The sequence below is a fragment of the Triturus cristatus genome, chromosome 3_1, assembly GCF_964204655.1.
Source record: "Triturus cristatus chromosome 3_1, aTriCri1.1, whole genome shotgun sequence".
Lineage (NCBI taxonomy): Eukaryota > Metazoa > Chordata > Amphibia > Caudata > Salamandridae > Triturus > Triturus cristatus.
Window position 1 is genome coordinate 773,967,646 of NC_140583.1, and position 12,833 is coordinate 773,980,478.

General features: G+C 43.6%; 1 protein-coding gene across 1 annotated transcript in view; it reads right to left on the reverse strand.

The window, feature by feature from the left end:
* Positions 1–12,833, reverse strand: part of B4GALNT4 (beta-1,4-N-acetyl-galactosaminyltransferase 4) — an 841,437-nt gene that overhangs the window by 187,005 nt on the left and 641,599 nt on the right. Inside the window, exon 8 of the mRNA XM_085644956.1 lies at positions 2,970–3,048. Within this exon, the coding sequence (XP_085501082.1) occupies positions 2,970–3,048 (79 nt within the window). The remainder of the gene's footprint in view (positions 1–2,969; positions 3,049–12,833) is intronic.

The window sequence follows — 12,833 nt, forward strand, 5'->3', positions numbered from 1 at the left end:
TTGGAAAACCTGCATTAGGAACGCCTTGAGTTGTCCTTAGTTCATTGTTTGGAATAAGCACTAACGCCTCTTTTGGGATCGTATTGGGTCAATACTGGCTATTATCTTGAATTTTCTACCTGCCATGCCAAATCAAAAGGATCAGACCTGGTTCACCTCATCCTTAGCAACCCTGAAAATCGGAACAAGAGCAAAAACAATATATACACATACCCAAGTCATGTAGGGGCCCGATTCTCAAACGCGTTCTTGTGCTTAGTTGTGTCTTACTTCAACCTTAAGTGTGACCCTCCTGAATCTGCAAAAGGTACACATACTCATAAAAAAGCTTTGTGAATCAGGCTTTCAGACGGCACGACATCGAACAAGTAGAGGTCTTTCTGGCACTAAAGTCGACCTGAAATTGTGTAAAAGCCTCTTTGAAAACAACACTAAACAGTAAACCTGAAGGACAGCTGAGAGGCTGTGCCTTGAAGGAATGGGTGAAAAGACAAACAGTACCAGCCAAATGCAGAGGCTCACCCGTCTAGGGGGAGCCAAACCTATGCTGGTGACGCCAGGGCCCGAACCGGTGGTTGTGGCGCGAGTTGCCGCAGGTGTAAGACTGGTTGGCTGGGGCACAGCCCTGGAAGCATTAAAATGTTTCCGAGGGGGGCGCTCCCAGCAAGGTGGTCAGCTCTGCCCTTTACAAGGTGTAGCAAGGCGGCGGGCAGTTCTCTTCTGCTCACCGCCTCGGACACACCATGACCTTGTGACTGCCCCAGCCGCATGACTCCAGGCATGGCACGCTCGGCTGCCGCAACTCTGCAGCCACAGCCCTCCCCGCATTTTCATTGAGTAGTGCCCCCGGGAGCTGCACAGGTTAGAGAGCTTGTTTTCCCCCTGCCCACCATCCCCAGAGCAAAGGGCACCACAGGGGGTGCGTGCAGCCGCGGCAGGTAAGGGGGGGGTCTGGGGAGGGGGGATTTCGAGAGACGAGCACAATGGAAAATTGAATAAATAATTAATTGTCCCTCGCGGTCGTCTCTCGAAATCCCCCCCAACCGGCCCACCACTCCACGGTCTATGTGGCTTGGTGGGAAGTGACAAAAGTATGGTTTGTAACCTTGCTTGGTGAAGTAATCTGGGATTTATAGAAGTTGTGATAACTGCGTATGTCAGGTCTAACACACCTTTCTCTCACAGGTGATTGTAGTACGTTGCATTCATGTTTGTGCTTATCTTTTACAGGTCAGATTCAGGTCATATTTATGTTGGTTAGCGAGTGAGGTCTTGACTGGTGGGACAGTTCGGGTCCATGAAGGCCCCCTTTTAGACCAAAGTAACAGTGGCATCAAAGGACCCTCCAAGGAGTGCTGGCAGCAAGTAGATAGAAGATTGCAGTGGCGCAGGGGGTTGGGGCAGTGGTTGACACATGGCCCTTACCTCACGCCCACCCGCATACCTCACACCCACCCTCGCATGCGCAGTGGGCTCAAACTAGCACAGGCACTTGGGGGGTGGAAGATGGGTGTATGGGGGTGCCCACGGGGGGTATCCTGGCGGGCAGACTGGCCCTCTGTAGTAATCTGCTTGTTAAGTAATGCACCTTCCCTGTCTTTGTTCTCTGCCTGATGCTCTAACAATGTGATGTCATTTGGAATGTGAGGAATGTTTGCACTGGTAAGATAGCAGTTGGACAAGATGGGCTGAGCAGCCAGGAGGCTGCTCCTGGTGGGGTGTATATTGGAACTTACTAAGATGTAACTTGAAGAATAAACTACCAACTACAAGAGCGGTCTACGAGACTTCATTGATTTCTACACACTCCTAGTATGGGAGATCGGCGGGTGGGGTTCTTCCAAAAGGAGGGACCCATCCATGCGCAATGAGGTATTGGACAAAGGGGTTTTAAGAGGAAGGGTCCCTAAACAAGTCATGATCGCTCTCTGAAGATGCTTGTGATAGATGCACAGGAACAATCTTAGTTCTGGCTAGGTAACTCCCACGTATTAGTGACAATGTTAAGGCTAGGACGTAACTGTGGAAGCAAATGTAAAATTGTAGGTTACTGTGCATACAAAATGATGAAACGTTTTCCAATTTTATATGTTTAATAAATACAGCCGGGTTTTACGACCCCTAACTCACAGAACCTATGTTGTATTCATGGTTTCTGATGAGGGGATTTAGGGAGGGGGTTTCCTCTAGGGACATCAGCGACTACCCGCCCATTTAGAGATAGTGAAAAGTTCTCCCACAGCGCAGCTAGAGGCAAAAATACTTACGTATTAAACCAGATGGGGTTGTTTTACACTAAAGCAAATTACATTTCTCATTTCAAATGTTTAAAATCTAGTATTTAGGGTTGGACTATGTCAGAGCAACGAATTCAAAAAGCAGGGAGGAGGGCATTAGAGACATCTCAGATGTTTGCATAAAGGAGGACTTTGTTCGAGAAATAAATATTTTTACATCCGACGAAGTTAGAAAAGAAAAGTGCTGCGACTTCACTTCAAATAAGGCACAACTCTGTTAAAAAGAGGTCGTAAAGAAATAATCTAGGTGGAATATGAAAGTAAAGAAATGATGAGGAAACAAGATTATGACATTGGTTGAAAGAATTTAAGGCATACATGATTTTATCCCACAAAATAAATTATGAGCAGTTACCATAAGCATAAACAGAGATTTATTCTTATTTTTCACATAAGACTGGCAAGAACGGTATTCTACATTTTTTTCATCAACATTCAATAGATAATTTCTAAACAATCTGTTAAATATCACTAGAGAAAAACGCTGAAGGGGGTACTTAATTACAGGGCTAAGCATTCCATAGGTATTCGTCAAGGCAAGCTGTGCACTCTTGTGCGCTACAGTTAAGACATCACCAGGTGTTTTAAAAACAGATCCCTGCTCCGTGCACACGTCTTATAGAATCAGGTCCCTGCTCCATACACACAAGACAGGAGGATAAAATGACTCACTCCAACTTCCACATGGTCTGATCCCTTGTCGTCTTGCTTGTGAATGAGCTCGAAGTAGTATCTGCGGGACGTCATGAGCCTGTGCAGAGCAGAGAGACAATATGTGGCATCCAAGGTGAGTTTATGAAGGAAAGTTCAAACAAAAAGACAAATATCAGCAGAATTCCTAGCACACACAAGGTCCATGGTTCCATTCAACTACACAACGTGCTGCACGATTTGCTCGGAGTGCCACGGGACGACAGGACACAAGGAATTGCTAATATTGGGAAGAAGAATCATTTCCTATCCACTCCGTGTCGGACGTAGTGGTGCATAAAGTGCATGATCACCAACAAACAACCATGACTTGGTCAAAAAAGTTGTTGATCTAAATGATGTTAATGTTCAAAGGCAGTTCCAACAAGTGACAGTAAGAGGGTTCTCTGGAATAAAAGGATGTTTCACGGCAGTTTATGACAGAGGAAATCTGGATGGCAATGTGTACACAGAAGGCACATAACTTGAAAGGTGTGAATTAAACCATATTTACAAACACACGGAGGAGTCACAGGTATCTAAACAGACGACGTCCTCCCTGCAGAAGCTATGATAACCACTGTGCGAAAGTTAGAGGATGTAGCCTCAGTGCTAGAGCGGTAGACCTCGAAGCTGGGAACCGGGTTCAAGTCTCGGCAACAACGCTCAACATCCTGCAATTCTGGGCAAATCACTAATCTCCCCGTGCCTAACAAAAATGAATGTATCCTCATGTAATGAAACTGGTGTCTGATATCCTATGTATCGTGTCTAGTTTGCGCTATATATAAATAAAAAAACCTCTAACTAAGGTGTCACTTATTTTCATTAATTAGGAGCATCTTATTAAAGCTGCATACAGTGCAAGTGTCCTATATGTGGCACAGGTGATAGAACTTTCACCCATATATTGGGGTTCTCCCATCAAGCACCGGGAAGAAATCTGTGGAATGTAGATGGGGGTCTCTATGTTATGCTCTGTTAGGAAAAGTTGCTTCTCCTCCCCGTCCCGTCCCCCCTATCCAAATTACAATGCCTATTGTGTCCTCGTGTGCATCTGAAAGGAAGAATGGTTCCCCGTTACCTGTTAATATAACAACTCAACAGGTTTCAGAATGTTCAAGGTAAACTAAGGCATGCTTTGGTCTTGAAGCACTTTAACAACATTTTTGAGGGATAGATTCCGGGCTGAAAGCACAAGGATACTGACGGTTATTCCAGCGTCCAAGAAAGTAGCCCTCCTGGGTCTGACAGATGCATCTGGTTTAGTAGACCAATGTGCAAAACATTTCATTTTTATAGCCATGTTGCTAGCCCAGCCACTAATCACCACTAACTGGATATCCCCAGATAGTCCTAGGTATGATGAATGGGAATCTCAGATGCGAAGTCAGTCGGCGTGAATCCTGGTACCATGCCAGATGGAACTGATTATCTATACATTGAAAAAATGGAAATCGGGCATATCAGAATGGATTATGATTTATTCTAAATTGTGTAGCTTAATTCTTTTCCTTTACTTCTGGGGCACAGAAATGTATGTTTTTACAGTGCAGTTCGAAGACTTGGATTGGCTTTGACCCAGCTGGCGTACCTTAAATAGGCGAGGGTTTATATGAAGGAGCACCACCACTTTATCAATATAAGAGTATATTTATTATTGTGTTTAGATTAAATGACTGTAGGGGCTGGTACAGCTGGTGAATTATACAAGTTATCTGCAGTGTCCCTTTAGCAGTGTTTAGAGATGTGAACTGCTCATGTGCAACCACCGACACTGTATGGCTCTGGTACATTTGATGAAAAGTGTAATTTGGTGTAAGAGCATTAACACGTTTTTTGTATAGGAGATATGAACTAATTTAAGTAAAGCACTGTCACTTTATAGTTATGTAGGACTTTATCTGCTGTGTCTGCTGTCCCTTGATCGTGTCTCGGATACATGTTTACGGTAAGAGCCAAGCTAAGTACAATAGCTGCGAATCCAGTTGCACGAATAGAAGAATCTGCTAGAAATGGGGGAAAGGGTTTGCTGAATTAATGAGAACACCGATCCCAGAAGGATATGCCAATGTGGTATTTGGTTTAGCCGATGGTTATGTGTCAGTACTGTAAATGCAATGTCACTTTATCAGAGTAAGAGAGATGAACAATATATATAAGTGACGCACTGTCACTTTTTAGCTATGTAGGACATTTTCTGTCTGTCCTGCAGGCAAGGTCAGTATTTTGAATCCGAGATCAATCAATCTGGATTTATAAAGTGCGGCTAATTATCCGATAGGGTATCCAGGCGGAGATGTGTTTTATAGTTTTACCTTAGCTAAATATTATACAGTCTGTCAGTCAATAATACTTTTATTTGATTTCATATAAAATCATAAGACAGTGGGACAAGCCAACGATGTACATAGAACATCAAGCAATCATTTGGTTAAAAACAAGAGATAAAAAACACGACATAATTCATATCCTGAAGGAGTGGTCAGATGATTAGGTAGAAAATGTATACAAAAATATGAACAATACAATAGAGAAGAATAAATGTGCAAAGAAATTCAGTTTTTAAAATATTCTGGTCAGTTCTCTTTTTTGTTATTTTGGAAAAGCTGTAGCACCGGGTTCAGTGCTGATTAACATTAAGAAAGCGCGGAAACTCTAGACAGACAACCACATAATGTGCGTAATGACAAACAACTTAGAAAAAATATTGTTAATTTTATTGATCTTTTTTTATTTTAAGTATATTTTATAAAGTTAGTTTGATATATAAAAATCAGTTCAATTTATACATGATTTACTTTCCAATACATATATTGCACAAATCATTCATTTATTTTTTTAGCATTCACTGGTAAAGAAAATCCTGAAGAAGGCACTTGCCGAAACGCGTTGGTGATATTCTTCAAATCACTACCAGTGTTCTTTATATATGATTTCAATTGTACTGGGTGGTATTCTTTAAATCACTATTAGTGTTTTTTATATATGAATTTAATTGTATTGTGAATGGTGCTGTGACAAATATAAAATGTGGTGAATATCATATGTTTAACTGTTTACCTCATATCAAAACGAGGTCTGATTTGTGCAATATATGTATTGGAAAGTAAATCATGTATAAATTGAACTGATTTTTATATATCAAACTAACTTTATAAAATATACTTAAAATAAAAAAAGATCAATAAAATTAACAATATTTTTTCTAAGTTGTTTGTCATTACGCACATTATGTGGTTGTCGGTCTAGAGTTTGTACGCTTTCTTAATGTTAATCAGCACTGAACCCGGTGCTACAGCTTTTCCAAAATAGTTGATTTCCCTGTCAGGGTTTTACCTTTATTCAGGGGCCCCGTGTGCTTTTCAAAAAGCAGTTCTCTTTTTTGTCCAGTTCTTTTGCCGCAATATTCCAAAGTTTTATGGCTCTACAGGACAATTGGACAGATGAGCCTCCAAGGCATTTTATAACTGCCGCTCTGCAGGTCCTTATTTGTTCTCTACTTACTATTTCCCGAAGGACAGTTTTCCGGATTTCTAATAATGATGGACAGATACATAAAAGATGTAATAGTGACTCGTCACCTTGTCCGCAGGGACGGCATTCCTTTGTCAACCACGTCTGTTTCCATTTTGGGGTGAGATCTATTGTTGGGAATGACCCCAGCCTCAATAGAGTCAATTTTTGCTTTTTTTGGTGTGAAAAGTGTTCACACAAGTACGGTTGGGGTTTCAGCAATTTGTAAGATTGTATCACAGCCCATGCGTGTTGTTTTTTTGTGAAGGCTGTTTTGTCCAGTGACAGTGAGATCAGTTTGGTTGCTTTGTTAACTACGTTTTTAAAATTCAGAGTAGGTGGTAATTGTAAGCCATGCCTCTTCTAACTGTAGTGCCGAAAGCGATTAATGTGTCAGTACTGTAAATGCAATGTCACTTTATCAGAGTAAGAGAGATGAACTCTATATATAAGTGAAGCACTGTCACTTTTTAGCTATGTAGGACATTACCTCTCCGACCTGCAGGCAAGGTCACTATTTTGAATCGGAGATCAATCAATCCGGATTTATAAAGTGTGGCTAATTGTCCGATAGGGTATGCAGGCGGAGATGTGTTTATAGTTTTACCTAAGCTAAATATTATACAAACAAATCCAGTCTTATGAGCAGAAGGGGCTGTTAGAAATGGTGGAAAGGAGTTGTCGAATTAATATGAACATCGATCTGATAAGCATATGCCAATAGCGATATCGGTCCATGTTGCTTGTAAAGGCTGTGAAGTTACCGTTCTGCAATAAAAAAGTTAGACTAACTATACTTTTTTTCATATTCTCCACCACATGATTACATTCAAGAGAGTTGCATGACCATCTTTATACCTTTTCGGTTTACATGTTTCTACGCTCTGCTGTTTGCCTAAAACAGGTCAGGTGCTTGGTCAGGACTGGAGGTGGGAGAGCCAACAATAACAGGAACAGCCGAGGCAGAGCCAAGCCAAGCCAAGCCAAGCCAAGGGTCCGGCTCGGATCTAAAGGCCCATGCACGCGTCGAGCTTTGAAAATATCCTCTATGAAAATCCCACAACAAACATCTAAAACATGATAAAGTCTCTTCAAAGTTCCAAAAAAGATAATTTCTTTATCATGCGGAAGCGTTGTAACTAATAGGGCACATTACAGCACTGCTCTGAGAAGTACTTATTAAAAGTGATAGCTTTGTACAACTGGAAGTCGGAACACACATATTTGAATATGCTATCATGTAGAAAAGTTTTGGTGAAATAAAATATTTGCTTAAAATAACTGTTTATGCGGGTAAGCCGCGATGTATCAAGGTTTTCTGGTTTCACTTTGTACAAATCAGCCAGTAAGTTTGTATCCACTTGCCTTCTGTTAAAGCTTTGTTTTTACGTCTTAGACCAATTTTCTGCAGTTGTTTTCGATTCGAAGATATTGGAGCACTTTACATGAGCACCCGTTATATTACACAAAGTCACATGCATTGTTTATAGACAAGAAGAGATTAAAGGGATTTCCCAGAATCACAGGGTGAACCGTGAGCAAACCAAATCCTGGAGGGAGGCAGGAACCACATGAAAAGCTCGACTCGTTGTGGGCTCGATCGAGGTTCCAACAGGACCTCAAGCAGAGCCAGAACCGGGCATCAGGTGCGAGCCTGGCTCGATAGTTCAGTGGCTCGCCCACCCAGAGAGGACACGCCTGTAGGTGGTCCAGTGTAGACAAACAAACTGTAATATGGTCTGGTTCTGCATGGTTCTTCGGTGACTACTTCTAACAGGACATAGGCGGTAATGTATTCATAATCTGTGTTGTCTGTACCCCGACTCGGTTCTAGAGAGAGATAAAATCACATTCCGTACTCCCAATTATGCACTGTAAGTAACTAATTAATCTCGGCTTCCATAGTTTACTTATGTTTTTGCCTAAACTTTGGCTAATCATTGTTTATCCAATATTTATTTTCATTGTGGGCTGTAGATGGCAGTCTTGCGCCAGCTGCAAGCAGGTCTTTCTTTTTTTTCATATTTATATAGCGCGAACTCGACCCGGAGGTAGGAGCGCTTTACATAGCATCGTATTTTTATTTAATGCGTTTTTATATAGCGCGGACTTTACCCGAAGGTGTCAGAGCGCTTCACAATAGGTAATGATACATAAGGAGAAAAATTACAAGTGAGCATGTTACAAAACAAACGTTACGTTACATGAGGCAATAGTGACAATTGTGCAACTATCAAGAGCAAATAAAATACAAGAGGTAGAAAACGATACGTTACAAAAGGAAAAAGTGACGTGTGCAGGTTACAAGAGCATACAAAGTACACGTAGAGGTAAAAAAATTGCAATAAATGGCAGACACTCGAAACACTAAAACAAAAGTTACGTTACATGAGGCAGTGGTGGCCGTTGTGCATGTTTGTATCAAAAGCAAACAAAATACAAGAGGTAGCAAACGATATGTTACAAAAGGAAAGGTGACGTGTGCATGTTACAAAAAAGTATAAAGTAGAGGTATAATACTGCACTAAATGGCAGACACTCAAAACACAAAAACACACTGGGAAGGCACTGCTATAGGCACGGAGAACAGAATTTCCTATACTGGAAGGACTTCCTTCAGAAAATAGAGGGTGTGAATTAAATTTGGAAGTGTCTTTGAAGGAGGAGAGCTTTGAGGTCAGTTTTGAAGGCCTGGGAAGAGGAGGTGGTCCGAAGCTGAGGCGGAAGTGAGTTCCAGATTCTCAACGTGTTGCCTGAAAAGGATTGGCCCATCGATCTTTCCTTCTTGAAAGTGAGAGGTTCAAGCAATACATTTTCTGCATTACGTGACGGTCTGGAGCCTCCAGAGAATTTCAGTTTATTCACCAGGTAGCGAGGGGTGGAGGAGTGCAAGGCTTTGTGGGAGATACAGGCAGTCTTGTAGATAGATCTTGCCTCGATGGGAAGCCAACGGAGGGTGGATAAAATGGGTGTGATGTGGTCGCTTCTTTTGGCCCCATATATGAAACGAGCTGCTGAATGGAGAACAGACTTCAGGGGGGAAAGGTGGGATTTAGGGAGGCCAGTAAGAAGAGAATTGCAGTAGTCCAATCTGGAGAGAACCAGCGATTGGACCAGGGTTTTAAGATCGTGCTCCGGGAAGAAGCGACAAATCCCCCAAAGAAGGCGCAGTTGGTATCGAGCAGACTTTGCAATAGAATCGATGTGGGAGAGTAGATTGAGTTTTTTGTCGAGTATGACACCAAGGGATTTTGCGCTCTCGACAATGATGGGTTTATTGTTCAGTAGATGGATCTGATCCAACCATGATTGCACTGGGGGAGGAGCAAGTGAAGAGGAGAGGAGGAGGAATTCTGTTTTGGAGGGATTCAGGATCAGTTGATGAGTTAACATCCAGTTTTGAATGGAGTCGAGAGTAGAGCTAAGGAAGGAGAGATCGTGAGTGGAGGCCACCTTAAGGTAGATTTGAGTGTCGTCCGCATAAAGATGATAGTGGATCCCGGATTTACTCAGGAGATTTCCCAACGGTTCTAAATAGAGATTGAACAGTGTGGGTGCAAGTATAGAGCCTTGAGGAACACCTTGACTGACCACTAAAGGAGAAGATAGACTGTTCGCTATTTTGATCATTTGGGATCTATCAGAGAGGAAGGAGGCAAACCATTTGAGCACAGTGCCCTCCATGCCCATTCTCTGTTGAAGAATGTTAAGGAGAGTGTTGTGATTGACAGTGTCAAAGGCTGCAGAAAGGTCAAGAAGAATTAGAAGACAAGACTCCCCTGAATCGAGTATCCGCAGCGCGTCATCAATCTCTAGCAGCAGGGCTGTTTCAGTGCTGCAGTTTTAAATGAAGCCGGATTGGAAATTGTCAAGAAGATCATTGTCCTTGATATGCGAGAGAGTTGTTTCGCTACACATTTTTCTATGATTTTCGCAAGAAAAGGTAGGTCAGTGATGGGACGGTAGTTGTTGAGGTCGTTCGCATCAGCGGTGGTTTTTTTAAGCAGAGGGGTGACCTGCCCAGTTTGAAGGAAACAGGAAGGGAGCCTTGACTGAGGGAGAGGTTGACCAGAGTGGTCCAATAGGAAAGAGGTCAATCGCAATGGCACTAGGGATGGGGTCAAGAGAATGGTTAGATGGCTTTGTATCGAGGATGCATTTAAGGAGGGCATCATCAGAAATGGGGTCAAAGTTTTGCCAAATGGTTAAGGATTTGCGCTCCTCTGTAGGGGTAGGATGAATGACCTGATCTACAAGTGATTTCACCTTTTCGTCAAAGAATATAGCGAATTCCGCTGCTTTCTTTGTGGAATCCTCCAATTTGGAGGTTGGGGGAGAGCTGTTTGGGTTCTTGATTAGGTCGAATAGTTTTTTGGGTCTATTTATGGCTGAGTCAAGGAGGGATTTGAAGTGCGACGCTTTTCCAAGGAAGATGTGCTTGTGGTACTTGGATCTTGCTGAACGAAGCGTGGCCAAATTTTCGGGGGAGGGCGCTTGTGTCCATTGTTTCTCAAGGGCTCTTAGGAACTTCCTTTCTTCATAGAGGGATTTGTTGAACCAAGGTGCTGAGGGAGTGGGCCTTTTCTTTTTGCTTTGGAGAGGAGCGACATTATTGATTTCGACTGCAAGGACTGTGAGGCATTGGGAGGTGAGTTCGTTAACATCTAGGTCCGGGTCTAGCCTTGGAAGTGATAGCAAAGCAGAATCACAGAGGGTACTGAGGTCAATATTTTTAGAGTCACTGAACCAGGAAGTAGCCCTCTTAGGCTGGCCAAGAGTTATAGAGTGTGATAGGTGAAGGGAGAATGGGATGAGGAGGTGGTCAGACCAGTCTACATGAATAGGGGTAGCGATGGTCAGCAAGCCTGCTTTAGAAATAACAAGGTCCAGGGTTGAGCCCTTAGAGTGTGTTGTTTCAGTGCAGTGTTGGATAAGATCGTTTGCAGAGAGGAAGGTGGCCATCAAATTCGCATAGGTGTCTTGAGGCGAGCCCCAGTGGACATTGAAGTCACCCACGAAGATCTGATTGTCACTTTGCGAGTATTGGTCGCTGATGCAGTCCGTGAGTTCCTCCATAAACGAAGGGCTGCTACCAGGCGGGTGGTAAATAGCATGGAGTCTGAGAGGTGAGCAGTGGTGCAATTGAAGCTCAAGAGATAGGCATTCAAAAGTGTGGAAGGAGCTGTTAGGAAGAGCCTTAAGTTGAAGGGAGTTTCTAAAGATGACTGCAACACCTCCCCCAACTTTGTCAATTCTGTCATTTCTAAGTATAGAATAGCCTGTGGGTACAAGGAGTTCAAACATAGAGTGAGAGGTATCGTTGAACCAGGTCTCTGTGAGGAAGAGCATGTCAATATTGTGCAGGTTGATGGTATCGGAGATTTCAAGTTTGTGTTTTATTGCAGATCTGCAGTTGTGGAGCATACAGCGCAGCTCTGTCGCGACTGTTTTGGTGACGGGGCACTTGGGCTATGAGGGGTGATGGGGATATTGTACCTATATGAGGGTGCTCTGGAGGGTTTAGGTGGATGAGTGGTTCTGACAGAGGAGATGGTCGGAATAGTGTAGATAGCAGGGTTACTGGGAAGTGAAAGTGGAGGAAGGGTGGTATTCGAGTGCTTCTGAGAATTTGCAGATGACAGGCTATGCTTAGCTATTATGGGGTGTGGGGGCGAGGTGCATCTCGTGGGAGGGCGAGTGTTTTCCAAAGGTATTGAGGTGTATGGAAAAGTCGAGATCTTGGAGCTTAAAGCTAAAATGGTAGCTTCAAGTTGGGAGATGGAGGTGATTAGCGAGCCTAGCTTATTTTCCAGTGAGAGTAAGGCAGAGCACGGCATGTTGGGTGGCTTGATGGAGACAGGAGGTGGTGCACTTGGCGGTGGAAGGCAGGGAGAGGTGGGGGAACGGGAGGGGAGTAGGGGTATATGGTTCAGAGGTGGGGAAGGGTGTTGGATGAGAGCAGAAGTTGGTGCACCAGGGGTGGAAGGGGAGTTGTCTTTGTTGGCGTTGCAAGACGGATAGGAATTAAGGACAAAATTAGGGGGCGATAGAAGAGGAGCGAGGCGGTGGGGCGGAAGGAGAGGGGAGCGGTGTGTGGAGTCAAAGGGATGAAGGAGGTTTGGGAGGAAGAGAGGGAAGGGGGTTGGAGAGGTCCTGGCAGCTAGGTGAGGTGGTGGCTGTGAGGGAGCGGGTATCTGGCAGAGTGGGGAGGGTTGGGAGATGGGGAAGTTGAAGAAAGGAAGTGGATCTGCTCGGCCCGAGAGAGGGAGAGGGTTACCAGGGGGGGAAAGGGGGTAGCACAGCAATGCTGGAGGAGTGTGGGGAAGGAGA